The 27,726-nt window shown below is 41.5% G+C and overlaps 1 protein-coding gene across 1 annotated transcript in view; it reads right to left on the reverse strand.

The window, feature by feature from the left end:
* Positions 1 to 27,726, reverse strand: part of adgrv1 (adhesion G protein-coupled receptor V1) — a 130,921-nt gene that overhangs the window by 23,602 nt on the left and 79,593 nt on the right. Inside the window, exons 89-91 of the mRNA XM_033619455.2 lie at positions 17,552 to 17,668; positions 11,148 to 11,326; positions 7,268 to 7,425 (exon numbers count right to left, since the gene is read on the reverse strand). Coding sequence (XP_033475346.2) covers positions 7,268 to 7,425; positions 11,148 to 11,326; positions 17,552 to 17,668 — 454 coding nt within the window. The remainder of the gene's footprint in view (positions 1 to 7,267; positions 7,426 to 11,147; positions 11,327 to 17,551; positions 17,669 to 27,726) is intronic.

The raw sequence follows: 27,726 nt of genomic DNA on the forward strand, positions 1-27,726 counted from the left end.
CTTTGCTCCCGTCAGTGCATGAGCACAGCCTCTTTGCTCATGATTACATGGGTTAAATACGAATTACTGTGCATTACTTTTCATAGGTATAAGTACAAATAGTGCATGAGAGCAGCCTGTGTTGCCAGCTCAAGGGTGATTTTAGATGACACTCAAATGTTTTTCTGCAACCATACTGCATTTCTGTTGCTTCAATAAAGCTACAAAGCTGAGCAACTTACTTTATGTATGCATTTGCATTACTTGTGAAAAGACTTTATGCATGCAATGTCTGTGATGCTCTGTGTATTTCTGTGTGTGTGTTTGTTGGGGTGTAGAAGGCTGGGTTGGTAGGGTGGGTAGAGTTTGCAGCAAGATCATCTTGTGTGGTTGAGAGTGTGATGTACCATTGATAACTTGTCATGCTCCATATGGTCGTATTATCTGTTGCATGACCACATGGAGAATATTTTATCAAATCTACAAAAGAGTGCACCATAAGATTAATCTAATGCATAACAAATGAATTTCAAGGTGACATCTACAATCACTTGTACCCCAGACAGACATAAATGCTTTGAATACGGAGGTAAAATGTACCAATTCAAAATTGCACTGCTGAGTCACTCTGTCGGCTGCTGGCCGGTGTTATGTAGGGCAGGCTGTACAGTTCACTTCACAAGTAGGATGGAAACACAGGGCGCTGGCCCCAAGTTTGCACAAAAAGCCCTTCACTTAGGTGCCACTTCCACCAACCTGTCAGCTCCACTCTGCTCCAAGTTCTGCTCCTTATCTCACTGCAGCTTTCCTCCGGCTGAACCCTGCTGTACTTTCTGAGCGCTGTTTCCTCCTTATTTCTATTCATGCCTCTCCCTTTCCCTTTGAGACTTGTTTCCTGTAAGTCATTATTCATTTCGCCAGTGCTCATTGTTTTCCGATGCTTCAGTATTTTTATTTCACACCTCTTTGTGCTTTTTGCTCACTCTGGACATTCTGTGTTATTTTGGTGTGTGCTTGTTCAGAGTCTGTAAATCTGCTTCATAAGCCTGTTGATCGGTTGTTCTTCACCGTTGTTTTTCTCAGGACTCTCAACCCTTCTACTGTTTCCAGTCAGAGCAACATAGGCTGTGTCTATCTTGTTCTTGTTACTTTTATTTTGCACATCTGTCTCTATCTGCTCCCTCCCTGGTTTGAGTTTTCCAACCATGTAAGCACATTCCAGTCTGCGGACAGGGCAGAGCTCCCACAGTAAGAACAGGTTCCCAGAGCCAAATGCTGACTGACTGTTTGGCTTGACACCACTAAGAAGAAAGAAGCAGAGCAGGCACAAGTTCTCTGTAGTTACTGTATGTCTGCATATACTTTTATGTGTGTGAACATGCATTAATGCATATGTAAGCCTTCACGTTAAACATGATAGATGATGTCATGGGTATCTTTCGGTCCGGCAAAGCTCAGAGGTAAACAAACTGTTTAACGACCCCCAGTAGTGCAGTTTCTGCTCAAATCTATTTGTAGTGATTTTCTCTGGACATGAGGGAGCTACTTTTCTCCACAGGAGCACAGGCCCCAGTTTCCATTTGACCAGAGCTGGTTCCTGGTGTGAGAGGACAAACTGAAAGGAGAACTCGGATTCAACAAAAACAGCCGAGGCAGAAACTCAAGACAGTGCTGACATCTCTGTCAAAGAAAGGTCAGCAGCTGTAATAACAACAAGCTGTAATAAGTGTGTGTTAAGCACACAAACAGCCCACACACAAGTAATATATCTGTGTGAACTAAGTGTGAACATCACAGCACAGTTAAAGCTGTGTCTTTTATATGGTTTAATTTCAATATTCTAGTGAGAGTAATGATATTATTAACACTACAGTTCAGAGTGCATGTTTTTTGTGTGTGGGCTTTCATGGTAGCAGCAAAAGACAAGTAAATTTATCAATTTACAAAGGAAAAAAAGGCCAACAGTGGAAGACAAAATACTCAGATCCTTTACTCAAATACGCGCTACAATTTAAGAAAATCCCATTACAAATAAAAGCCCTGCATTCAAAATTTCAATTTAGTAAATAAACAAAAGTATTAGCGGCAAAATGTCCTTAAAATCTAACAAAGTTAGGTATTAATTCTTCAGAAAAAAGCCCCTGTAACTGATATATTATAAATTATATATCACATTATTAGATTGTTAATGCCGATGCATGACAGGCAGCAGTGCGTTTAACTACTTTATATACAGTTTGGTCCAGTGACTCCCTCACAGGGTCAAATGACAAGATTTTTTGGACCATTCTCTTATTTTTCTTGTAAAATATTAGATAATTTCACCTCTTTGTGGCTTAAACTGTTATTTAAATGAAACCAATCAAAGATGTTTAGAGGGCAATTTTCTCTTTGGTGGATCTTGTAATCTCAAAGATTTTAATTGACATAAAGTCACTATAGATAAGTCGCTATCCATCGCCGAATGAGGTATCACAATGGTGACTGAGACTATGGCCCACTGATGAAAGCTCTTGTATTTTTAGTGTTACAAACTGGGTCTCTGCACCGACATTTGCAGGACACTTTGTAAGTACTGCACGATCATGATCCTTTTTTTTTATCGCCGAGCAGTGGTTCGTCCGCCAGAGAGGATAGGCGAAGCTAATGCAACAGACTCACTCTTTAACTCAGATTTGTTTTAAACGTGTACTGCAAACAAGCAAACAAACAAACAAAAAACAGCACTGACATCACACAGGCGACTCTGTATGGAATCCTGGGAAGTGAGATCCAAATGCACACCTGCAATTACTGCTTATCGACATTGGTGCTGCTAAAGAGAACGGAACGAAACGCTTCAAATCTGTCATGTAAAACATCTCGTGGACATCTGAAATGTGTCAAGAGACCACTAGTATTGTACAAATTTTTTTGATAGTATTTTCTAAGTTTATCCAGTTTATCCTTTACTAGTTTCCTAGAAGAAACTAGCATAAAAAATCAAATCAAAGCAGTACATACTTTCCTCTGGAGTGTAGTGGAGCAGATGTATTAAGTAATATTAAATGTGTATTATGTATTGTACTGCACCTGCCTTAGAAAAATTCAACCTTACAGGGTTAGTTTGTGTGGAATTGTTGCTAATATCAGTTCTGTCTTTCAGGCAAACACAAAGCAATGGCCTTTATTTCAAGCTATTGTCATCATAATACAGCAGATTGAGGCTTTGCTGTTTTAGCAGTCACATTACTCTGAAGTAACAATCTCCATGTTTGGTGATTTGCTGTCTCATTATGGCTGGATGAGGAAAACAAACTCTTCCTAAAAACAAAAACAAAACTATAAAATAATATGTGCATATTGTAGCCATAACAAAACAGAATATAAAATCAGATATGTGAAAACTAATCCACCCTAATCCATTTACAGTTTGCATTCCAAGGCCATTGATAACGATGATGACAGCAAAACAGAAACACATGTCTGGCATCCAATTAAAGCAACTGCAGATCCTCAAACACACCAAGTACATAAAACACTCAGCACCTCTGCAATCAAAGCTCATCCGTCACATTTATTTGTTTATTTCCACATTCTTGACCAATCAGCAATCAAAGTGCAGTCGGGGAACACTTGGAGCCATAAAAATAGAACAATAATATTTTTTCTTTCAACTCTGCTCCGCTGCAAATTGAAAGTCTGTTTACTTCTGTATCAAGAGAACATCATGTCTCGCAAACACACCTTGTGGGTTCATTCAGGGCTGTGATAAGAGCTACCCAATGTGCTTTGAATAGTGCTGTTGCAAGTTCAGATTTGTTTGTTTTTGTTTTTTTTATTTGGGCACAATGGAGTTCTAATCTTTACTGAGGTGCAGGTACAGGTCTGCAGGTCAGGACCAACACACAATACCGATACTTGCTTGATTTCACTGACGTCAGAAGCCCTGCTATATCTCGCATGGCCATGTGAGTTTTACGTGTGGGTTTCTCACAATCAGGCAAGCGCACAAATACACGCACAGATTAGCCCTCATCTTATCTCATCAGCTGTTCGCTGCAGTAAAGCATTAAAAAATGTTGGCGACTGAAATATTCATTGTCTGAACAGCGTCAGTGATCCAACAGGTTTCTGCACGAACCTTAGCCGGATGGAACCGTCAAGCTGAGGCAAAACATGTCTGATTAGTGCATTCAGGTGAATCAAAAGATTTTTCTTATGATTGTTCTTTTGTCTGACCACTACACTCTGCAGGACTGATACTCATCAGGGCTGCAATAAAAGTGCCTGCGGCTTTTAAACCTGTTAAACCATATAAAATGTGGAGTCCAGGGAATGTGCAGAGGCATAGCCTGTGTTAAGAACAATAAGATACTACAAGCCTTTCCCTTACATTTGTTTTATTCCCCTTTGGACTCTGGACACACTAAGACAAAGCCAATACTGATGTATTGCAAAGAATACTGACTGCTCTCTGCCAAAAGCTACAACAAAAGGAGAAAGCTGTCCATACACTTTGTCTGCAGGTTGTGCTCCTATAAATGTGCACGTGTATATGGGGTAGTATTGTGTCATTATGCATCCACATTAAACTTCAAGGTGCAACCAACACTGATCCATCACTGCATGAACTTTGACAAAGCCTACTGCTGTCCAGTTTTGTGTTTTTCAATTCATTTGAATTCCCATTCATGTGCAGGCTTTTCACAGCGCAGCTGTTCTACACAGAACTGGACACACATATTCGCACCTCAAGGGCCGTTCTGTCCTCTGTGCTTGTGCCACACTCACACTGCTGCTTTGAATAGCCTGTGCTGTGCTTACTTTCCCCTGCATTTGCTCTCTCCTTCTCTCTCTCAGGGTAAATAAAGAGTTTTAGAAGCCTCAGAAACCTTGTTTGCTGTACTGCTTCCTCTCTACTTTTTCATTCAGCATACAGTACCATATCCCTGGTCTCCTCATCCCAATCCTCACTCCAAACACATCCCGTCTACTCAAACTCTGTCTGCTCTTGATGTCTGCTGTCCACACCATCACAGTGTATTCTCCTGCCAGGCAAAAAATCCTGCAGGCTGACCTTTAGCCTCAGCCTGGCCTGTGAAGAAGAAAGTATTGCTGTCTTTTTAATAATGCACACCGACCTGCAGCTCCGCAAAGCACTGTTTTGGTTTCCTACACGACTTCAGAGGCCACACACAGTGTGTAGGCCAAACTGCCTGCCAGCCAAAGGACTGGCATTCAGGCTTTGCTTTGTCATTGGAGGGCCTTGACTGAGCAAAACAAGCTAAAACCTGCTGATTCTCACAGATGGCCACTGATTGCAGCCATGATACTGAGGGACTAAAGCGGTTTGGCTGGAATCGTCATGTGTGGGCGAGATGACCGACTGCACTAAATAAATGCTGCTGATTCATACTGACCGTAACTCTGTGACGGTATTTCTCTGCAAACAAAAATCTTGTGTAAAGTTTGAGGTTGTTTCCACTTACTGCACTGCAATGAGTGCATTTAAAGTGTGTGAAAACACATTTAAGTGCAATGGCTGAATAAACAGCATTGCTTCATTCAGAAAAGCAGCTTTTATTTGTTCCAGTATCATAAACCCACTGGGCACATACGCAGCAGACAGAGACAGAGCCTGTAAGCTGAGCAAAATAGGGGCTGAAACTTTCAGAAAAAATAGGGGTGGATGCAGTCTAGTTCCTGAGGGCATCCTGGTAGCAGGTTACTTGTTTTTGCGGTGTTTGTACGTAAGAGATTGTGTAACTGAAAACTTGAGCAGTTTTAGCTTGAGTTCTTATCTTTAATGGACATACCTACTTTTGCCTCTTACAGTAGAGTGCACATTTCTCAAAGCTATGCTTAATGTAAAACTGCATTCATTTTTGTTTGTGAATGCACATGCATGTATTTGGTACCCAGTAATGGGGGTAACGTGTTACTTACAGTAATATATTACTTTTTAGCAGTAACAAAGTAATATAACGCAGCATAGTGATGCAGTGGTTAGCATTGTTGCCTCACAGCAAGAGGGTTACTGGTTTGAACCCAGGGCAGGGGAGCCTATCTGTACAGGGTGCCGGTGCTCCAGCTTCCTCCCACAGTCCAAAGACATACAGGTTAACTGGTGACTCTAAATTGTCCGTAGGTGTGAATGTGAGCATGAATGGTTGTCTGTCTCTATGTGTCAGCCCTGCGATAGTCTGGCGACCTGTCCAGGGTGTACCCTGCCTTTCGGCCAATGTCAGCTGGGATAGGCTCCAGCCCCCCGCGACCCGCAATGGGATAAGTGGCTACGGAAATGAATGATTAAGTAATACCACAAGGACTTTAGGTAATATTATTACATTTACAATGACATGCCATGTATTACCACCCGAAATAAACTGTTTATTGTTTTCGGTTTTCATTAACCCACACCGCTCCACTTCTGCCCGTTCACCACCACAAAAAAACATCCCCTAAAGGTTGTTGTGTGTTGTCATGTCATTCATCATACCCTACCTTATAGAAGGGTGCTGGTGATCGTGTGCGTTACCATGTCCAGTGTGTTTCCACTGATATACCTATGCCATATCCCATTCTGCTTTTGCGCCCTAAAGCTACCTGGCCTCAGGTTTGTTTTTTACACATCCCAGTAATCGACATATTTAAGTGATGTTGGTATAAGTTGGATGTTTCCATTCACATCCCCTAAAACTGCTGAGCAATGCCAGCACACAGTCCCATTCTTACGTATAATTCTCTCCGGTGCTGTTGTAGCTGACCGGCAAACCAGCAACCGGCAGGTGGGTCCTCCAGCTCCGGTCTATTAATTTGCGCTTGTCATAGTGACTTGCTTGCACACCACTCTGTTTATTGTACTTATCTCAATATTTGTTTATTGTGTTTCATATCATAGAGTCACAAATATTGATCCATATCTCATAATTATCAGACTTTGATCCTCTGTCTGACCCTCACTGTGTCCAAGGCTATTTCATTGTTCTATATCATCATGATATAATTAATACAAGCAGGAATTTTAATACAATGTGGTAACCACTGTATGTGAATCCATGAATGGGTCAGACCTGCGCAGCACTTGAAATCAACTGGAATAAACTTAAGCCTCTGGGCTTTGATTACCTGCTGTGAACCAACATGACCCTCATCCATTTAAAATGCCTAGTAGTTCTCCTGAGGTCATTTTGGTCAAACTAACCTAAAAGTAGTGTAATTAGTAACTTATTACTTTTAAATGACGGTAACTAGTAATATGTAATATATTACATTTTGAGAATAACTTGCTCAACACTGCTGGTACCTGTGCTGTTGGTTCGTCCACGGTAAATGTCATCGTAGGCCTTCCACTGCTGAGTGACCTGGTAGGCGTGGATGAATACAACCATGACTGCAACCAGGCAGATGAGAGGCACCAGCACTGCCGTGCACAGAGCTGCATAGATGTTTGGGATGAAGCACCTAGAGTAGAGAGCGGACAGACAAAACTGTAAATGACTGTTTTTCAGTTAGTGTAAAAAACAGCAGAAAAAGAAAAAAAGGTAAAAAAGAGGAAACTGAAAGAGAGACTGAGAGAAGGGAGTCATGCTAAAAAGCTATAAATAAGAGTCCGCCCAGCTCAAAGGTAAGCTTCGGAAAACGCAAACATATTACACGCCTATATCGCTCTATATTTACTCAAGTTAAGACTTTGTTTCTTTAGGTTTCACAAACAGGATCTAGCTGCTGAGACCTCTGAGCCTGCCTAAGACTCGCTGCATTCTTGTTCAATAGCAGCTTTTCCCTTCAACGGCAAAACATGTATGTTCTTAAATCTTCTGAGCAACCACGTCACCCTGCAGCAACAGCGAGATAATTTAGGGCCAAAGGCGCTTAAGAGTATTTTTCTCTTTCTTGAAAGAACAAACAACACATCCTGCTTTGAAAGGGAGATGAATACGGAGTGGTTATGTGAGTTCATCTGCTGATTCTGCCGAACAGCCAAAGGTTAAAAGGGAGCTTATCTCCTGAAAAAGTGGAACTCCTTATTTAAGCTATCTTTTTTAATACAATAAAGCTTTGTCTATTGGTGTGAGTCAACTTGTGTTCATGGGAAATCTCAGGAGTCTATTCCCGGCTTCTGTCCAATCAGACATGTTTTTTCTTTATTAAAGAAAACTGAGCAAAACATTTTTTTTTCTCTGGGAAAATCAACATCCTCATACAAACTGTAACTGCCAAACAACTATCAAAACACTCTTGTGACTCTGCCCTTTTCACAAAACAAGCTCGGCCCCTGCGTTGGTGGGAGCGTAAGAAACAGATAGGACCTCACCGCAGGCCTGAGTAATCCCAGAGAAATAATTGGAGCTATGCTAGCCATAACATAACATGAGGTATGCCAAATAAAGCACTGCCTCACCCTGTGCCAGCAAGACAGCCAGACTATGAGAGTGTAAACACACTGGAATATGGATATTTGTTTATGTGGCCTTGTGAGAGAATGAGACCGTACTGTAGAGAAAGTCTCACAAAAAAGTGAAATCCCAGGATTCCTGGAGTGAATGAAGAGAACATTACCCAGGGGATCATTTCACTAACTTGATGGTTTAGGAGAGAAGAAATAGAGCAAGAAATGTCCTTTCTGGGGAATTCTCACAGAAATACTGTTTGGGCTGTCTTTTCTATACATGTAGCTTTGTGTAGTGTAATGGTCATTTAAGCACAATGCCTTATTTAAGGAACACCTAATATAAAGTTAAAGGTATAAATTAACTCCGACTTAAGGAGACATGTGCTGCTGCAGTAGCCTTTGACTCGCATCAGGTGACTGCAGGACATTAAAGTTGTAAATTTACATTTCCCCAGGTGAGGCTATAAAACAGCCCGCATGGAATAGATACAGTGGTTGTCAGGTGTAAATATCTGCCTCCACAGAAAATTACTTAGGCAAATTCATAACCTATAAAGTAGCCAACCTAACCATTAATCAGTCCGTCGAGGTAACACCATTTATCATCTTAGACTCAAATAAGAACTTGTAAAATACAGCTGTAAATAAACTGTTTTTTCAACTTGGTTACAATTATGGGATCTACTGCACTAGCAAACCCCAGTTGGGTGATGCATCTGTAGTAAAATTTTTATTATCACTTCTGCTTATAAACTGTGCTTGGGTAATGAGTAACAAGTAAGAGAGGACTACTTACTGTAAGTAATTAACATGAAAGTAAGGCTTGAATGTGGCATCAGAATAAGTATTGGCTTTTGCAGTAGGTAATCATCATGAAGCTATTTTGTATTTATATCATATCATTTTAAAGGGACAGTGTGTAATATCTAGTAGGGCTGCAACTAATGATTATGTTCATTGTCGACTAATCTGTCGATTATTTCTTCGATTAGTTGACTAATCACTTTATCGAAAAATTTGTTAAAATGTTGAAAAATGTCGGTCTATCTCTCCCAAACCCCAAAATTATGTCATCTAATGTCTTGTTTCGTACTCACGCCAAAGGGTTTTAGTTCACCGTCATGGGAGAGTGTGTAAAGCTGCCAATATTTGAACGTAAGAAGCTGCAATAAGAGTATTTTGGGATACTTTTATAGTACTTTTCTATGAAAAATGACTCAAACCGATTAGTCGACTACTAAAATAGTCACAGATTATTTTTATAGTCGATTAGTCATCGATTAGTCGACTAATCGTTGCAGCCCTAATATCTAGGTAAATTTAGTGGCTATCTAGTGGCTGGTATCTAGAGTCAATGTTTGGCTACTGTAGAGACATGGCAGACTCCATGGACGAGGACCTGCTCCCTATGTAGATATGAACACCTCATATCTTCATCACTGGACCTTTAAAACATTCAGAAAGTTAAAAAATATCAATAAATAGGCCAAAAAGTTTATTATAATAAATAATGTAGAGATACATGCTCAATTTAAGATGTACAACCAATGTGTGACAGTAAAACTGAAATGAGGTCAAACCAACACAGCATGAACAGGAGCTCTCACATGTAAGACTCAGCTAGGTAGATGAAAACCTTAACAAGGCCTGTAAGTACTGACTGTACGGAGGACAGGGCAAAAACACCACGGCTGTGACAGAGAGGGTGACAAAAATAAGGAATCATGACAGAAACAGACAGAAAAACGAGTTATTTTGTTAGAATATATATGAAATATGTATGAAACAAATACATAAAAATGCAATATGTATGACACGAAAATATTCACTGACGCAAGGCCTGAGCTTGACACCTGTTTGTACGCAGGAAGGGTGAACCTGAGACAACTTGAGCTGCGAGAAAACGAAACAGCGTGTTGTTTACACGCATGGGGAGAGAGAGGGGATTCAAAGGCTGCCTCATTCCCTGTAAGAGGAAGGTACGCTTCCAGGGAAACTGAATACTCCTCTGTATTCTTGAATCTCTCATGTGTAAGCTTACTGTCTCACACACACCCACCCACAGGAAACACGCATACTCACTCGATCCCAGGGATAACAGCCACACCTAAGACCTCTCGGGCTAATTTTAGATGTCATTCAAGGGTTGAAACTTCATCAGTATTTGAAATTGCCTGATATGCACGCACGACTACACACCCTTAAAGCATGTACACTGCAATGTAAGAAGTTTAATTTAGGAATTACAACACGCACAAACTTAAACTTAGACGTACCTGACTAGGGACCCTTGTTCAGGTTTTTACAAACTGACCTCATCTGTTGTGTTTCTACGATTCTCTATACATAGATGCCACCTAGTTATTTTTAGCTCACACAAACAGTAATTTATTTTAAGGTTTCTCCCTTCCGCCCTACACCCTGCTGTGAAAAAGCCTCCACCTCTACGGTGAAGACTCATATTTCTGTGTGGGGAGACACATTATTTCATTCATTTGATTGGCCGAGCTACCTCCTCACATGATGTCACTGGCTCAGGTGTTCTCTGTTTGCTCTACTCCTGCCTGCAGTGGAATTTACCTAAGCCTAAAAAAAGACAATGACTGACTCAGACCGGTTTAAAAAAGCAACTCACGGGTCTGCTTGTAACGCCTGTAAAAAAAAAAAAAAAGATAACGTCAGTGTTGGGTCAATTCCACCTCCCTTTGATCCGTCCTAAAGACTCGTGTGTGTGTGTGTGTGTGTGTGTGTGTGTGTATTTGTGTGCATGTGTTCTGCACTGTCCACTCACACATCTCCTAGCACCAGTCCGTACACACTGTGTATGGTCCATCCGAAGCCGCCGAGCAAGACGATGACGAGTACAATGATGACAAGAGCTGGAAGTCCCCAGCCTAGCAGGAAGTAGAGCAGGTATCGACGCTCTGTGTGCTCGTCATTCATCACCAGCACTTGCCAGAAGTTCACCGCCTGAGGACATAGTTTGAGAAAACAACTTGTGTACAGGAACTGTGAACAGAAAAACAGACGTGCAAACACAAGCAGCAACTTCATGCAATGTAATATTTCCCAACAATGCTGTTTGGAGGATTTTGAAAGATAATAAAGTTTGAAATATTTTTTTTCATCTTTCATTGAGGACATTTGGTCATCATAGTGAGTGAAGTACAACCACACTTTTATCACACCCACAATAGCTCTGTTTGCTTTGTAATCTAGCAGGCTTTGATATTCTCATCCATCTGAGACCCTGAGCTTCACATCGTTACATAAGCAGCTTTTACTGAACACCTGTTGGTTGCAACACAATGTCTTATCCCTGTGTGAAGACCTGAGCAGACAATAATATATCTTTCAGACAGTTTTAAACCACTGCATTGGTGAAGAGAAAAGGTTAAAGGTTATCTTTGAAATTCCTCCCTGGGCTTTGGTTTAACCCCTAAAAACTCATCTCTGTTAATCAAAATTAGATATTTAGATTTTTTAAAGATAGATAAGAAACCTTGTTTCCGATCACCAGGTCTGACATGTTGAAATTAAAGTGAAAACTTAACTTGCAAAATACCGGTACATAGCTACATCTGCTTCTCCTCTGATATCCCTTGTTTTGCAAGTTGACGGGGCTGGTTCCTTAGGTTTGTGACGTAACAAACTCTGAGAGTCAGACTCTGCGTTCTTGAGAACAAGGCGTAAATGCTCAGCCATGGCACTGACTGCTTATTTTGCATATGATTTGTCTTATAGCATTAAAACACCATATGGACATGCTGACAAGGTTAGACACTTCATTTTCACTGGAGGGGAATTCAAGTTTTAAAGCTAAGCTCACAAGAAAGATGAAGTAGCTCTCCATTTTCCAGCCTATCCTGCAGGCCGGGGTTACAAATTGATGACCTTTACGCCATCCAGCCTCATTAAGACCAAACACTTTACAGCCTATTCAGATTAACTTTAATTAAAAAGGGGGTAAAAATGTAAGCACTATCATCATAGCTATTCCTTCGTTTGTTCAGAGTCGTAAAAATTTATGCAACAGCTCAGCAGCTATAATGAATAACAGCTGATGATATTTGTGACCGTCCATCGGCAAGGACTGTGATGCAACTAATGACAAGAAGTTAAGGGACAATGATCTCTCCCTCAGATAACCTCTGTCTCCCCCATAACCATAACCATATTGTATAACCACTGATAGGTTGCTGCATGAACCCACAACACAAGAATAGTCACACAGACTCACACACACACATGCAGCAGCTACACTCAAGTTGTGTAACTGTTTGATTGCATTCCACTGAGACAATAGCGTGGTGTCAGTCAGATTCAAGAATTGTCTTTCCTTCGCGAGCAGCCTGGAGCTGATGACACACAGTAAATGGATTATGGGTAAGTCTGGGCTGAGCTGTCGCCTCTGCAGTGGCTGCATCCCTCACTAACTGTTGATGCACAGTCTACGAATAAAACAATGTGCTGTCGGGCTAAATGACTGAGATACAGATCAAAATGCACTGACAAATTACTACAAAAATTCAACAGCAATGTATCTTTCCAAAAAACAATATCCTGGTTAGTCTGGAAAATCCACTGATTTGGCAGTGACTGATTTCTATTGAAGGAACACTCCCATGAAAACAGTCGATGGTGTGTTATGTGGATTATACAGATCGCATTAGAGGAGCAGTAGAAAACATCAAAAGCTTCACAAGTAGAACTAAAACTGAATCTGCTGGATACATGGGTGGATGCAAAGGGCCCCAAAACCTTTCCTACATGGAAGCAAGACACACAGACTTTGAAGTGGTTTTGCATCTCTTTGCAGTCATTTTGCGTCTCCTTGTGGTTGTTTTGTGCCTTTTTGTAATTGTTTGGGTCCCTTTGAGGTTATTTTGTGTCTCTTTGTGGTTGTTTTGCATCTCTTCTTGGTTGGTGCATGTTAATTTAAGTGACATTTTGCAAGTGAATGTTAGAGGGTGCTCTGTGCCTGTGCCTTGTCAGCCCATTCAGTAATCCATCTATGGCTGGGTACCATTGAAGGTAAGTACTTTTTTTAATCTAGGGTTAACTGATCCTTTAAGAGTGATTGAAGCAGTTGGGAACCCCATCACCTGTTTGCCTTAACTGACTGGCTAACCTGATGGCCAATAATGGCTTCTTATCCACCTATTATCACAATCAAATGCATTTGTCTACTAGTAGAACACTTGCAGGTATGGTCTCACTGCAAACCCGTGAAATCTGCTGGCTAACTAGCACCGTGAAACAGGGTAAAAAAAATACACTGCAGGCCAGTGTGAGGGCTTTAGCAGGTCTTCCCTGGCTGAAAGAGGCATACAGTATTGTTATGTAATATAATGCAGTAGTTTCTCAGTAAGCTGAGGTCGCCCCTGCGAGCCTCTGCAGTCAAGAAAAAGCGGGTCTGGATAGTGATTCAATTATTGGCTGTTTTCTGGCATTATGTCAGCGCATATTTCCCTGACCAACGATTGGACATGCACATGCTCACATACACACACCCACACACACTGCAGTTATTGATCTGAAGTCTTCTTTGTGGTCTGAGATGGGTTGCTGGCACCAACTCATATCAGCTACTTAGCTGAAAGCAGCGACCTGATAGGGGGCGAAAAATGAGCTGTGAGACATCAGTGGGGTCGATACTGAGACGTCAGTGAGGTTTTAAAGCCACACATCAATCAAACCCGGAGTGGCAGCAATATTTTCATTGTCAGCCGCTATAGATGCTGACAATAAGGGAATGGACAGATATATTTTTGGCAAGGTTGTTAAAGATAAAGGGCATTTGAAGTTAAAGTATGAGTGAGTCAGTGTATAAACAAAAAACTGAAAATCCTAGGTGAATTTTTTCTCTTCATGCTACATTTTCCCTCCATTTTGAACTCCTTCTGCAGTGAATCATGTTTTCTCAACAAGATCATATCAGCGCCACAACCATACTAACTCCAACCATGTGTGTCCAAACCCGCCTCTTACGTCAAAACACATCTCACTGCCAATTCTCGTCATCCAAATTCTAACACTTCTTAAGCCACACGAAAGCCTTTGGTCTAAGCCTTTATCCCCTGAGATATCTCGCAGGTCATCTGGTAAACATTCTGATATGAAAAAAGCGCTAATCTTATAATGTTCTACCAATAATACATCTGTGCCAGGACAGATTATATCCACTACATAAACAATGGTTATGTTCACTTAGAAATGTCACACAGTGTCAAAGACTGAGGAGTGATGGAAACAAAGCAACAGTCAGTTATGCAAGAGGGGAACAAATAGGGGGAAGAGAAAGTTTATTTGGGGACAGGTCTCCTTGGTATACTGGTCTGGTACAATCCACACAATCACTGGTTTCCCGTGTTAATGTGATGGAACTCATTTAAAACCAGCCTAAATGACTTGTAGAGAGTCTTCTTATCTAATTCACTGTTGGACACAGAACAACAGTTTTAAGATATTTTGACAATGCATCACATTTCCCACCCTAAAATGCGAAATATTAATTGGGCCTGAGCTTTGATTACAGTTTTCATGACACAGTTGGGCACTGTGCTGAGAAGACAAGTTGTTTTGCAGTCATTTGTAAAATGACAATACATGACACCAACAGCAAATACTGTGTAAACAAGACAGTAAAACCTTTAAAAACTGCTGTTTTAGTTAGGTTCAGTGGATCATTTCCAAAGCTGAATTTCATTTTTTGCCTCATACAGATGATTCCTTATAGTTTCTTACAGGTCCCATATCGTAAAGAGTCCAGTTTCCATGTCTTTTTTAATTATAATGCAGGTATAGGTGCTATATAAATACAGATAAAGTATCAAAACACTCAATCCAGAGAGAAATGCACACAGTCCATATTAAGAACGTTTGCCTTCAAACGAGCCGTCAGGACTTCCATGAGGTTGTGATGTCACAACTATGCTATATAAAGCTAGAAACTCCTGCTACAGTGCAGTTACTGTCATTTTAGTGCCGCAATGATGGCGCAAAGACGCCAAGTGCACAGATGTGGAAGACCTGGAAATATCGACCAATCGGTGCAGACTGGGCTTTTTCAGAAAGGGGGCTTGAAGTGACAGATAGAGGGTGAACACAGATATACTGCAGATATATTGTGGCAGACAGTCTGAGAAAAATAACGAGTTTTTTTTAACATTAAAGAACATAATCATGTTCTCGTAGAAACCCAAAATACAAATATGAACCTAAAAATCAGCATAATATGGGACCTTTAACCTCTATCAAATTGATAGAGGGTATATTTTTTAACAGATAAATTAACAGGGAGTTATTCCAATTAGGTCAACGACTGTGTTTCACTACAGGGCAGGCTTTAGAGGAGGGGAATCAGCTGAGGTATAGGGTCTATCACTGGGGCAGTGCTCCTCCCCAGAGGGGCTGATGAAACACTCTGGACAATGTTCACCGCATTCCTGTGCTCTATCAGCAGGTCACAAGTCATCTATAGTCTCTCTAAGGGATTAAAACTGGCTTAGGCGAGATTTACGCTGGCAGCAAAAATCATATTCTTATTTATGGCTTTGTGTGTGGGATGGATCTTACGATTGAACAGAAAAAAACAAAAAAAACAAGAGTTGGTGTTTACGCAGTAATAAAAAGATCTGCGGCAGATTTCTGATGTGAGTCAGACTCTGCTATTATAAACCAAGCCTTAATATCTTCTTCATGTGTGCATGTTAAGCTGCAAATTGGGACCTTGCCTGCCCTGCTTTGTTCCCGGCAGTTAGTCACAAAAAGGGGAAAAAAAAGAAACAGAGGGCAGATGGTCAAGAGGGAGGGAGTTAAGAGCTGCTGGGGTTAGGTGTTACTAAGTGGTACCAGTCTAGGGTCAAAGATCATGTCATGCAGCAGTCTGGTACCTTCATCTCACACCCTAATCAAAACCTGCCTAAGCCCACGTGGTGGAGGGATGAAGTTTCACTGGTTATTACATAAAAAACACATGCTTCACGTAAGGCACGAAAGAAAGAAAGAATGGGAACCCTGTTTATGCCAGGTCATGAGGAAAATGAGCAGGAGAAGGAAAAACAGATTTGACTTACAGATGCCTTTTAATAAAAACCTGAATTACTAAAAAAGTGAGTTCTGGATTTACTGCAAGAAACTACCGTTAAGTGACATTTAAGTGAATAATATACTAGGACATGTTATCTGCTGCACAGTTTATCTTTCACCGACAAACTGACTTTATTGACCCTCTTGAGTTACAGCTCAACACTTGGCCCCATTGTCTGCTTAGAGGCCTAGTGAATAGACATTATTGTTGAGGGCTGCAGACTGGGCAGACACAGTTTTACATGTTAATGAAAATGCATTGTGAAGCAGCTTCTACTTCAGCTCTTTATCCAGGTAGAAGAACAGAAAGAGAGCGAATACCTCTGCTTATATTTGGAAAAGAATGTGTAATCTATGATCTAGCTGCATGGCAACAATTACAGCAAAAACTGGGTATTACAGGGGTATGTCCACTGCTGGTGGCCGTGCCTGTATATAAATTAATGTATAGAATGTCTGTGATGATGCTTATGCCCAAATATGTAGGGTTAATGTACAGTTGTTCTAATACCAGTTTTCGGAAATGCCTCAGATACTGCCTTAAAATGCTGGCTCAGGTAGTGGCGAGTACACGAGTCTATGTAATGATCTAATGCCTCGTAATTTATCATTAAACTTCAAAGACGTGTCACTCCGTGTAAGGGGAGCTCTTCTTTGCTGCTCTGAAACAGTAGCCTACACATCAAGTTGCACTGTGCAGCCTCTGGCAACTGCTGTTTTAAAGCAACAAAGAAGAATTGATTTCTGGTAAAAAGTGTTACGTTAGCGGTTTGTAAAATGTGAGCAATTTGGCATTCATTCTCTGTTCGTTTTTGTTCATGTTTGACAAATGGTTTAACTTGAGTTTTGCCATATAACGATGACAGCAATCATTTCACATCCATGCAGTTAGTAGTATACAACTGTTAAAATTTTTCAGCACAATGGTATCAGATCAACACTCGATATCTACCAATATACCAATTTAGGCATCAGAATTGGGAAGAAAAACATTATATAATACATTATTATATAATATTCATTATATAATATAATATTCAATCCTATAAGGAGTTGTTGAGTGAAGTCAGTTGTATTTAACGTTGCTTGTTAACCTGCTGTTACCTGTATGAGCATCCAGAAGAACTGACTGAGGTGGAAATAGTGAGAGAAGAGCGCCAGAGCAGCACAGCTGTCCTCTGAAAACATTCGGCCCCGGAAAGCTGACACCAGGAAACAGATCTGCATAGAGAGAGAAAAAGACAAATTTAAAATCACTTATAATTGTGTGTAAATGAGCATTTTATCCTTTAACCTAAGCAGTGGCAGCAGTAGTAAATTTTTATGGCAATTATTTAATGCCTGCAATTTGCTGTTAAGAGATCATGGTGACATTTTTGTATGACTGCCGCACACTTGCACACACACACTCCCACACAGGTGCAGTACTCCTTGCAGTGTCAGCAGGTCATATTTGCGCATGAGGCAATTTATTGCTCGTTTTATAGTCTATACATTTTTAAAGGAGACAGCCCCCCCCCCCCCGAAGAGAGACATCCTATCCCGCAGACCTGTTACATCACCATGCAGCAAGCTATGCAGGCGGGAGCAAAAACAAAAAAACAACAACAACATAAACAACACTGACAAATATGTTCCCTTTGTATCGTCCCACACGCACAAAGATTTGTACAAATGTGTGGGTGAAGCACTTCTCTAAATAACAGCATAAAGGGCACTGCAGAATAACTGCAGAAAACAGCTTGTGGTCAGTGTGTGTATAGGTGTGTGTGTGTGTGTGTGTGTGTGTGTGAGAGAGAGAGGGAGAGATGGCAAGAGCGAAAGGGGAGAGAGGGTTTTGGAGGCGGGAACGCATCAGGGCCAAAATTCAATTTGTAACATTGGAGGCAGGACAGTGTGGAAAACCCATGAGGGCAGCAGAAAATACTGCTCCGCTGTCTATCAGAGAGCTTCATTAACCTCTGGCACTGACCGAGTGTGGTGCCAATGCAGCCGGGCAATTGTTACATAACCTGCAGCCTGTCGGCCCGCTGCCAATGCAGAGGACCAGAGAGAGGGTGAATGGAACAGAATCGGAGCCGAGGGATATGGGGAGAATGATAAGTTGGTGTGAAATGTCACTTAGATTATATTCATTACACGCAGCAGTCAGGGACATGCAGTAGTAGACAGGGCTTTGGAACGCAGACTTTATTTTGTTGTGATTCTTGAGCAGCATCTTATTCAGAGTCTTATTACCCACATGCTGTAATTATCTCTGTTACCTCAACAGTCACTTGATTTGGCTTAACAATGCCAAGCAAATGATTCTGAGAACAGACAAGGTGAGCTCTTAATATATCCAAAACAAGCTGATGTATACTGTTGGCACCACCCTATGGTTTCGGCTAATTTGCTTAGCTAGACAGTCTCTATAGTAACCAGGTAAACAGGCACAGTGAGCTGTGACGACCTTGTTTTCACTCATATACACGCACACAGCTTTGTTTGTTTGATTCGTTTATGTAAAGAATGACATTAAGTGCCCTTTGGATGACACCTTAAATCCTGCATGTTTGAGTGGAGCGATATCAACGCAGTCACTCTCAATTGTCTTTTCTCCACACAAGCTTTGTCTGGTCTTTTTCTCTAATTCTTTGTAGATTTCCACCATCCAATTTTCCTCCATCAGGAAAACCCGAAATAACCATTCCTGGATTTTCCAGCCCTTACTAACCCCGTCTGCATCCTCCTGTTGAGTAAGGGGAAAAGTCAGGGGCTTAAAAAAAAATAAAATTAAAAGAAACTATCATGAGTCAGTTTCCCATCCATGCTCCAAGCCCTGCGGGGTTGTGAGTAGGAGGGATGGCACAGGAAGGAAACTCGTGCCCGAGCTGCCTGGAATTGTGCCTGTGTGGAAAGGCTGTTCAGGTAGCTTATGGGAACAAAGATTATACGGCGGGTTGTGTGTTTTTGGCAGTGAGCTGGCCTCATTGGGCCAAAGGCACAGTATGACACACCATCTATCCTCTCGAAAGCAAAACAATGGGGAAACTACCGAGCGAGAAATGCTAAGTAAACTGCAGGACGCTAGACACATAATCATAAGCAAACATGCAGTACATACACGCATGTTAGTTTAACACAAAGGGATGTAATTTTGTTAAATCAAGCGTAGACAGTCAAGTGCGGCATGTACAAAGAGGGTGGCAACACATTTTTGTGGCACACACAGAATTAGAGTGTACAAATAATCAGTGGGTGTAGCAGGGGCTGCTAACAAACTGTCAATCACATTGTCTCAGCTCATCCTTTTTAATGATTACTTGGCTTGATTTCAATTGGATTCGGCTGCAACACATGCAACAACATTGTGAATACTAAAACACTAGTCTGAAGACCTTTGCACACCAAGTACAAAATTGTCACATGTTTAAATATAAGCAGGGAGCAGGGCCACACCTCAACAACACCTCTGATTACCTACCAAGCCTACTTATACCTGGTCAACCCATCCTGCTCTGTTTGTCTCAGATGTCTCGATCCGCCCTCCCTTTCCCTTCCCCTCATCCATCATCCTCCCTACCTCATCCCTACCAACTCATTCCTCCATCCTCTCTTCCCTTCTCCCCTCATCTCTTCTTATTCAATCTGGTGCATACTTCTCCCATGTCTCATTCTAGGAGCCGTCTAAGGGGGACCTGTAATCAGCTTGGGCGGGAAAACGACTGAGACGGAGCCCCCACACTGAGTCTCCCTCCATCCGATTTCCAGGACATCCTGACAGATCAGCCTAACAGAGGACATTCCCTTTCCACCTTCACCCCTGCTTACATCCAATCACCTGTCCTCAACAACTAACACCTCCTGAAACAACATATTTTTGTGGCGTGGTCCTTGCTAGTGAAATACAATCTTACATCGTGCCGATCATGTTTATACACTGACTCTGAAACTTTCCGTTCGTCACTTTTCTGCATTTTTTGTGCATCCGTCAAAGCCTTGAAAGAGTTGTTTGACCGAGACACAGTGAAGAAAATGTGGCGTAACCTGTGGGACACATCTGCAACAGGAGAGAGGAGGGCACACAATGTCATTTCATATCTCAGATATCTCAGGATGATGATGATGAAGTGTAGGGTGTCACAGAGGATGAAGACTGCACCAAGACAGAAAAAGCATGACAGTGTGGAGACAAAGAGGGAGGCTGTGAGCACTGCACCCACACAAATTTACTACAGCCTTCCGTGACAAACCCTAATAGCCACAGGGATAACTATTGAACCACTGAAACTACTGACCTGTGGTGAAATGATGACATAACCAGTAGGGAGAAATGGCCTGGTATTGAAAGGAGGGCAAAGGGCTTAAAAGGGTGTTCATGTGCAGTGGTGTGAATAGACTCTCCTACAGGTGGCTACACCCCAGATGTGCATGTCTGTGTAATTGTGTCCTCCCTGGAGCTGGGCTGAACTACCTGCTCCGGTCAAGGTTAGAAACCAGGTAAACAGGTATGGTGAATCAGTCTGGGTGAGTCAACAGGTAAGAGGGTGGATCCAATAAACATTTTATTTGATTAGTGCTGTCTCCATCCGCCTTTTCAAAAAGCTGACAGGAACTTGATCTGACTTTTTATTGCTTTCCTGCCTATTGCATAATACTCTATTGTCTCCAGTGACTACAGTCTGGCTAATATATCACACTCTATGTCATATGCCTAAAATAGTAGGGCGGGGCATGAAACTGTTAACGTTCACAAAGTTATTTAAACCACATACAATGTTTCTATATGGCTTATTTTCTTGTATGTGACATTAAAGGAGAGGTGGGTAGAAACATATATACAGACATCCATGCACGGACACTGTACAGAGAAGGTCAAAGAGTGCAGTTTTAATCAAACTGAGCCATCAAGTTCTCTGTAAACAGACATGTTAGGCTGCTGTTCCCATTAGCTGGGGCGCTGCATAGTAAAAGGTATTTTTATTTGTCTAAACTCAGACTCATGGGAGGCAATTTACATGGGAGGCCAGAAACAAGCTTCCAAATATACATAGGAAACTGATCTTCCTCTGGAGCGTTTGTTGCTTTACATGGTGTGTACTGAGCCAGAAAAGCTTTGCCATTTAAATGCTTATGTTAATCCAGCTGTACTTTGTTATGAGGCTAAAAGAAAATCTTAATACCTGAGGTGAGTTTAGGATAAAAAGTTCCACAGAAGCTGTTAAAGAATCGTCTGCAACAGTAGTGGCAGTTTGCTTGTGAGGAATCAGCCTCAGTGCTGAATAAGGCCTCAGACCAGATTTTGAAGAAAGAAATCATCCCAAACTTTATCTAATACGACTTTGGCATGAAGTGGAACTAGTGAAGACAATCTCTGTTCTAAAACTAGTGTGACATGGGGTGTGACAGAGATAAGGGAGACACCCATCCTCCCTAGAGCTAATTACACTAATTACACACAAATTAACTGAATGTCTAACTCTGAACACACACACAGACGGCACAATATTCAGGGCACAAATCTGTGTTAAGGTCAAACCCTGTGGTTTTGAAAGAAGTCTAAAGTCAACAGCAAACTATGTTACACAGCTGGGATTGATACGGCCTTTGTCGAGGCCCATTAGCTGAGATTAGCTAAGTAGGTATGGAGGTCAAGTTTGCAACTGTGGCTATTGTTCAGTCCATTGTGAAAATCCCACAGGTACAGTACATGTCAGCACTGTGGTAATGATGACCTGCCACGGGGACGGGTTAGTAGGGTGGGGAGATGACAGGCGCGGATGTAGTGATTATCAGTGCTCTATCTACTGCTCTGTCCTTTGTCCCCGGGCCCTCCTCAATTTTGTGTAAGACACCGGGAGTCGACCTGTCTAGACCCTCGGGCTGCAGACTTATTCAAAGCAGAGACTGGGCGGTGCTGCAGGACACTAAATACAAGTCATGTCAGTGTGCTGTGTGCTGTGTGCTGTGTGCGTGCTTGCATGTTCTCGTGTCTGGTGAAACAGGAACCACCGAAGCTCGTACACATAATGCCTGAATGCAATGAATTTATTACCCCATTGTACAGAGATTATATATCAGGATGCTGTCCTGATACATGAACTTGTGTGATTTTGTCTACCCAGAACAAATGAGAGGAAGTAAGACATACTGTATGTAGGCAGGGAGCTCTGACTGTTGGAGACAGAGGCCATGAAAAAGCCCTTAAGAATACATATAAAAAAAAATTACAAAACAAAGCAGCTCTTCTTCTACAGAGCATTTCTGTGGCCTTGACACCAGGCCCAAGACCTTAAGCCTGAACTATTGATCCATCTCCTTGACTATGTGTCCAATCAGAGCGCTCCCCTTTGTTCTGTGGCCTTGAAGCACCCAGGAGAGGAGACGGAGTCGGTTTATTGTTGTTGTTGTGTTTGTTCCAGATCTACTGCTGCCTTGGGAATAATTCTACTTGCCTTTAAACACAATTTAACCTCACTTTGTTATGATAAGCATGTCTGAAAGAAACACAATGCTTGTTTCCCAACCTTAGCTGTGCGTTGGTAACTGATAAAGACCCTGACAGCAAACTAGAATAATGCTAAATGGCTTCAAGAAAACTGAGACAATCAAGATATTTTAGCAATAAAAAGTGACAACAAAATAAAGTTAGGCAAATGAAATAGCTATGAAAGTGCTTCATCATAAGGCCAAAACAAAGGAGATGATAATCATATATGTCAAAGAGCAGCATCATATTTTGTTGCAGCTACTTTGTGCTGCTGCTGGTTGCAGCTCTCATCCTCCCATTGAGCTCTGCAGCTGATCGATCGCCCTGTGTGCTGATGCTAAGGCAGCTAAGTGTATCAGTGCGGCTAAATATAGCATCTGCCTGATGCATTACATCACTGAGGGAATGGGGCCTTAGCTGTCTGCCTGCCAGACTATCCATCTAGACTCGTGTCCAAAACACTTAACCTCCACCTCTCCCCTCCTCCAACCTCCCTTATCCCGTCCTCTTCCCTCTACCCCCAACTCCCTCTCCATCCTCTGCTACACCCTTCATCGCTTTTCCTCCTCCTCCTCCTCCTCCTCCCTCTCCTTTCTCCTTCACCTCCCCCTTCTCTCTAACAGCTACCGGTCTGATCTAGCTGGTTCCAGCCTCAGCCTGCACCCTGGGTGTTTCCTCGTATGCCTTTGTTCAGGAAGAGATAAAGCAATAGAAAGGGAGAAAGAGAAATATGATATTATCATTCCATCCTCACTCCCAGTCCCTTCATCAGTTGCTCATGAACGCAACGCCTTTCTATTAAGCAACTTTAGTCCGTATCACCATCAGTCACTCTCCCCATTCTCAGCTGACTAATCCTTGCAACCTTAGCGAAGGCAGCTTAAATATCTCAAATTACATATATATGCATTTATGGCAGCTTTAAATCGAGCAATGTGACTGGCAACAATATTGATTTAAGTGCAGTTCAACAGTATGTGCAGTCATCATCACTCTCCTCACGTGCCGGAGCCTCTCAGTTCAAGTGTGTGTGTTATTTATGTGCTGAAGCACACGGGACAGGCAGTAGCAAGAAGCAGGTCACATGGGGATGGCTGATAGGTGGGTTAGTGGGCCACTGTGCGCGGAGAAGGAGGGGAGATAAATAAGGTGATTTAACATTTGCTGACAAGGCACACGAGGTTGTTAAAATAAAAATAAGTGAAGACAAAAACAGACGAGCCCAGTCTGAGCCGCTGCATCACGGCTGAGATGGAGGATGATTAACTCTTACTAGTGTGAAGTGTGTCACATTTTCAGAGAAACACTTAGGTCTTTAAAAGGGGAACACCTCCTAAATTAAGAATTCCAGTATGTTATTTCCACAGCCAAGGACAGTTTGATCAATATTTGTGAACGTGAACAACTCTCTCTCCAAGCCTTGAACTTGTGATGTCATAGGTATAAAGTCAAGCTTTACTCTATTGTCATGTTCCCAGCACTGAAACAGAAAATGTAACCATATACTGAGAATGTTCCCCTGGGTGCTCTCACTGTCATCTAGAACATCCTGTCTAATTCATTGTCTAGGGCGCAGCTCCAGACTTTATACTCTATGACATGACAAATTTGAGTTTTAGTACTCTGGCTTTCGGATTTGAGAGGGAGCTGTTCATTTTTAATAATATTTTTGAACTGTCTAAGACCATAGGAATAAAATGGGTGATGTTCCCCTTTACAGGAACCACTGTCGCCATACTTTCAACATTTCAAGCCTCACTGTACACCTCATTATACTGTGCATGCGTGCTGATGAGCAGCTACCTTCAGTGTTTTTTTACAGCATGTCCGGTTGCTTAAGGTCAGGGTGTAGAAGTAAAGTTCACATGTGTTTTGGGTTGAACCTCAGGCCGAAGTATACTTGCTGAGCCAGCTGTTTGCAAATAAACACCCACTCCCATTTAGTCTGTTTCACATTCAAACAACCACAACACTACATGTACATTTGCTTACGTGAGAGCACACTGTCATACAGTAGTGGAGTCTATACGTGCGTCCGGGAAGCAGAGAGAGATGATATCAAGTGGCTTTATCACATATTGTGGGAAAAACTGATACACGGGATTCCAAGAATAAAGGATAAGATGAGAGCCTGCAGGTGTCTGAGTGTTAATGTGATGTGGTGTGATGCAGCAAAAAGAGACAGTCAGCACTTTGAAGAGTATGAGGCAGCTGAAACAAGCTCAAACACAGTGTCATAAGTGTCATTGTTGCAAGGCGAGGGAATACGGAAAGCAAGAATATCCCAAGAATATCTGATCTGTGTAGTCTGAAGCTTTGAAGAAAAAACTAACGACTTGATGCTAATAAGGGATACAATATTTCCATATTACATTACAAAAGAAGCCAAATAATTGCATATTTTCAAAACGATCTAGAATCGTGATTTAATTTATATTCTCTCATATAATCTGATGTTCTCTGTGTAGTGTGCACACTAAATGTAATGGTTATATATTATCCTAATCAGTTCCTATTCAATGAGGGCAGATGTAGATTTAACTAAAAATAAATTTGTGCTGTTGCTGCATCTCCTACAAATGTTCATGCTAAACTCAACTCAGATGATCTCAGCGGTACCACCCACGTTAAGTATATTTACCCTATTAATACGTTTTAATTTCAAAACAGTGTTTTAAAATGAAAACAAACGTCCACCACACATTTTATAGATAATCCCTGTCCATACTAACATGCCTGTAAACACTATCACATTAGGCATGTGCCTGCTGTTGTAAGCAGGCAGGAAAGTACGTCAAAAAGTACAACTGGAGATTCTTTTGCTTGGACCAACAATGTTGTGGAACTGTTACTGAAACTAATACGTGAGAATAAGTCTATCAAAATGGCGGACAACATAGACTGGGAGTCGCTGCAAGGCAAATACAGCGACATATTAGAGCAGTACTGGGAACATTATCCATTGTGAGCGCCCACACAAGGAGAAAGTTCGCCTTTATATAAAAATTTGGCTTGATTTTGTTAACAAAAAAAAAAAAAAAAAAAAACAACAACTAAACTTAACAAGAAATGAGCAGTCATGGCTGTTGTCCTTTGTTTTTTCCTGGAAAAGGTCATGTGATAGGGGTGTGACGAATCAGAAGATGACACATCATGACTTATAAGATCCAATCAGAAAGCAAACGTAGGTGTCTGAGTCATTCTTTCAAAAGTCTATGTTTCTGCTCATTCAGACTAAAACACAGAGTTTTTAAACTAACACGGGGTCAGCAGCGTTTTCAAATGTTTTCTCCCTTGAGTGCTAGGTGTAATCATAGTCATGGGTTTTAAAACTAAATTGTATTGTTGTGGATGTAGCCTTAGCTGTATACCAGTAGGCCTCCTTTTCTTTACTCCCGCTTGCACTTCAGTCAGAGTGTCTGCTGCTGGAAGTCTGCAGCTGCTTTCAATCACAACGGGGCTGCTTTCAAGGAGGCTCTTGAATTTCCTTCCTCAACATCTGGTGTGAACCAGTCTGGAGACTAGACAGAGAACTCTTTGGGCTGCACGGCACAAGACACACGCACATGGATTCATGTGCGCACACACAGCTATAAAAACACTGTAGCCAGCTGCTCAAGGTCAGCTCCCTGAACACACAGACTCAATGAGTCTACTTTGCTCTATCACAATCCTCTGCATGTGTGTGTGTATGTGTTTTAGTGCATACATGTCGAGGGTGTGCACCAAGCCACAAATAGACTTAAACGGTGTGCTACCGTTAGACCATTAATCACAGTAAATTTATACTATTGTGGGTCAGTAAATGAAATGGCACAGGGCAAAACATTAAGAAAACATAACCACTGTTGGGTTATACTCACAAATGTTGCTGTGAAAGTACTTTCATGGCTTTCAAAGCCTTTTAGTTACAATGAGATGCACAAAACTTACAGGATTTTTATTCCCTTAATAGCACAAGCTGCTTTACATTTTCATGTGTGATCTATTCAGAATCAGAGGCACAGAGAGAGAGAAGGTGTTGTCTGAACCAGCAGGTTCTTAACCTTTTGAAACTTGAAAGTGCTGTATGTAACTGAAGAAAGACAGTTGATTGTTCAATCTCATTTCCAAGTTGTAAAATACCAACACAATCTCATTCCCAGGTTGTCAAATACCACCGCTTTGGGTTGGTGATTTAGTCTACCAATCCAAAGCATCGGTATTTGATGACCTGGGAATGAGACTAAACAATCAAAAGTCTCTCTCCAGAGTTATAAAGCACCTTTAAGCCCACTCCTGAATGTTAAAAAAATTCAAAGGACCACACTCCCAAATAAATGAAAAAAAAACATAACATGACAATTTGATAGTAATTAATTTGATCTTTTATATATTTCTGTCTTTACTCTTTTATTGTAAATCTTACTACGCTTCATACTTTATTGCTCTGTAAAGCACTTTGAATTGCCCAAGTGTATGAAATGTGCCATACAAATAAAGCCGCCTTGCCATGCTCATAAATATGTGTTATGCCCCTGTCAGCTCTAACTATTGTTTAGGCTCTCAACAACAGGAAATGTGTGTTTCTAACATTTGCACATGTATGCTGATATAATTATGACAGTGGCATGTGAGTTACATCACAATTGAGACTTAAGCCACTCTTGTTCGCAAGAATGCACACACAGCAACCTGTTGCATCACCTCCATATCGTCAGACGGACGAGGATTGGAAAGCCTACTGAAGCCAACACACACCTACTGAAGCAGCCTCATCCACTGCTGTCCAACAGGACATTGATCCACCAGAGATCCCTTCCGTACA

This window comes from Epinephelus lanceolatus, chromosome 9, assembly GCF_041903045.1.
Source record: "Epinephelus lanceolatus isolate andai-2023 chromosome 9, ASM4190304v1, whole genome shotgun sequence".
NCBI classification, from domain to species: domain Eukaryota; kingdom Metazoa; phylum Chordata; class Actinopteri; order Perciformes; family Serranidae; genus Epinephelus; species Epinephelus lanceolatus.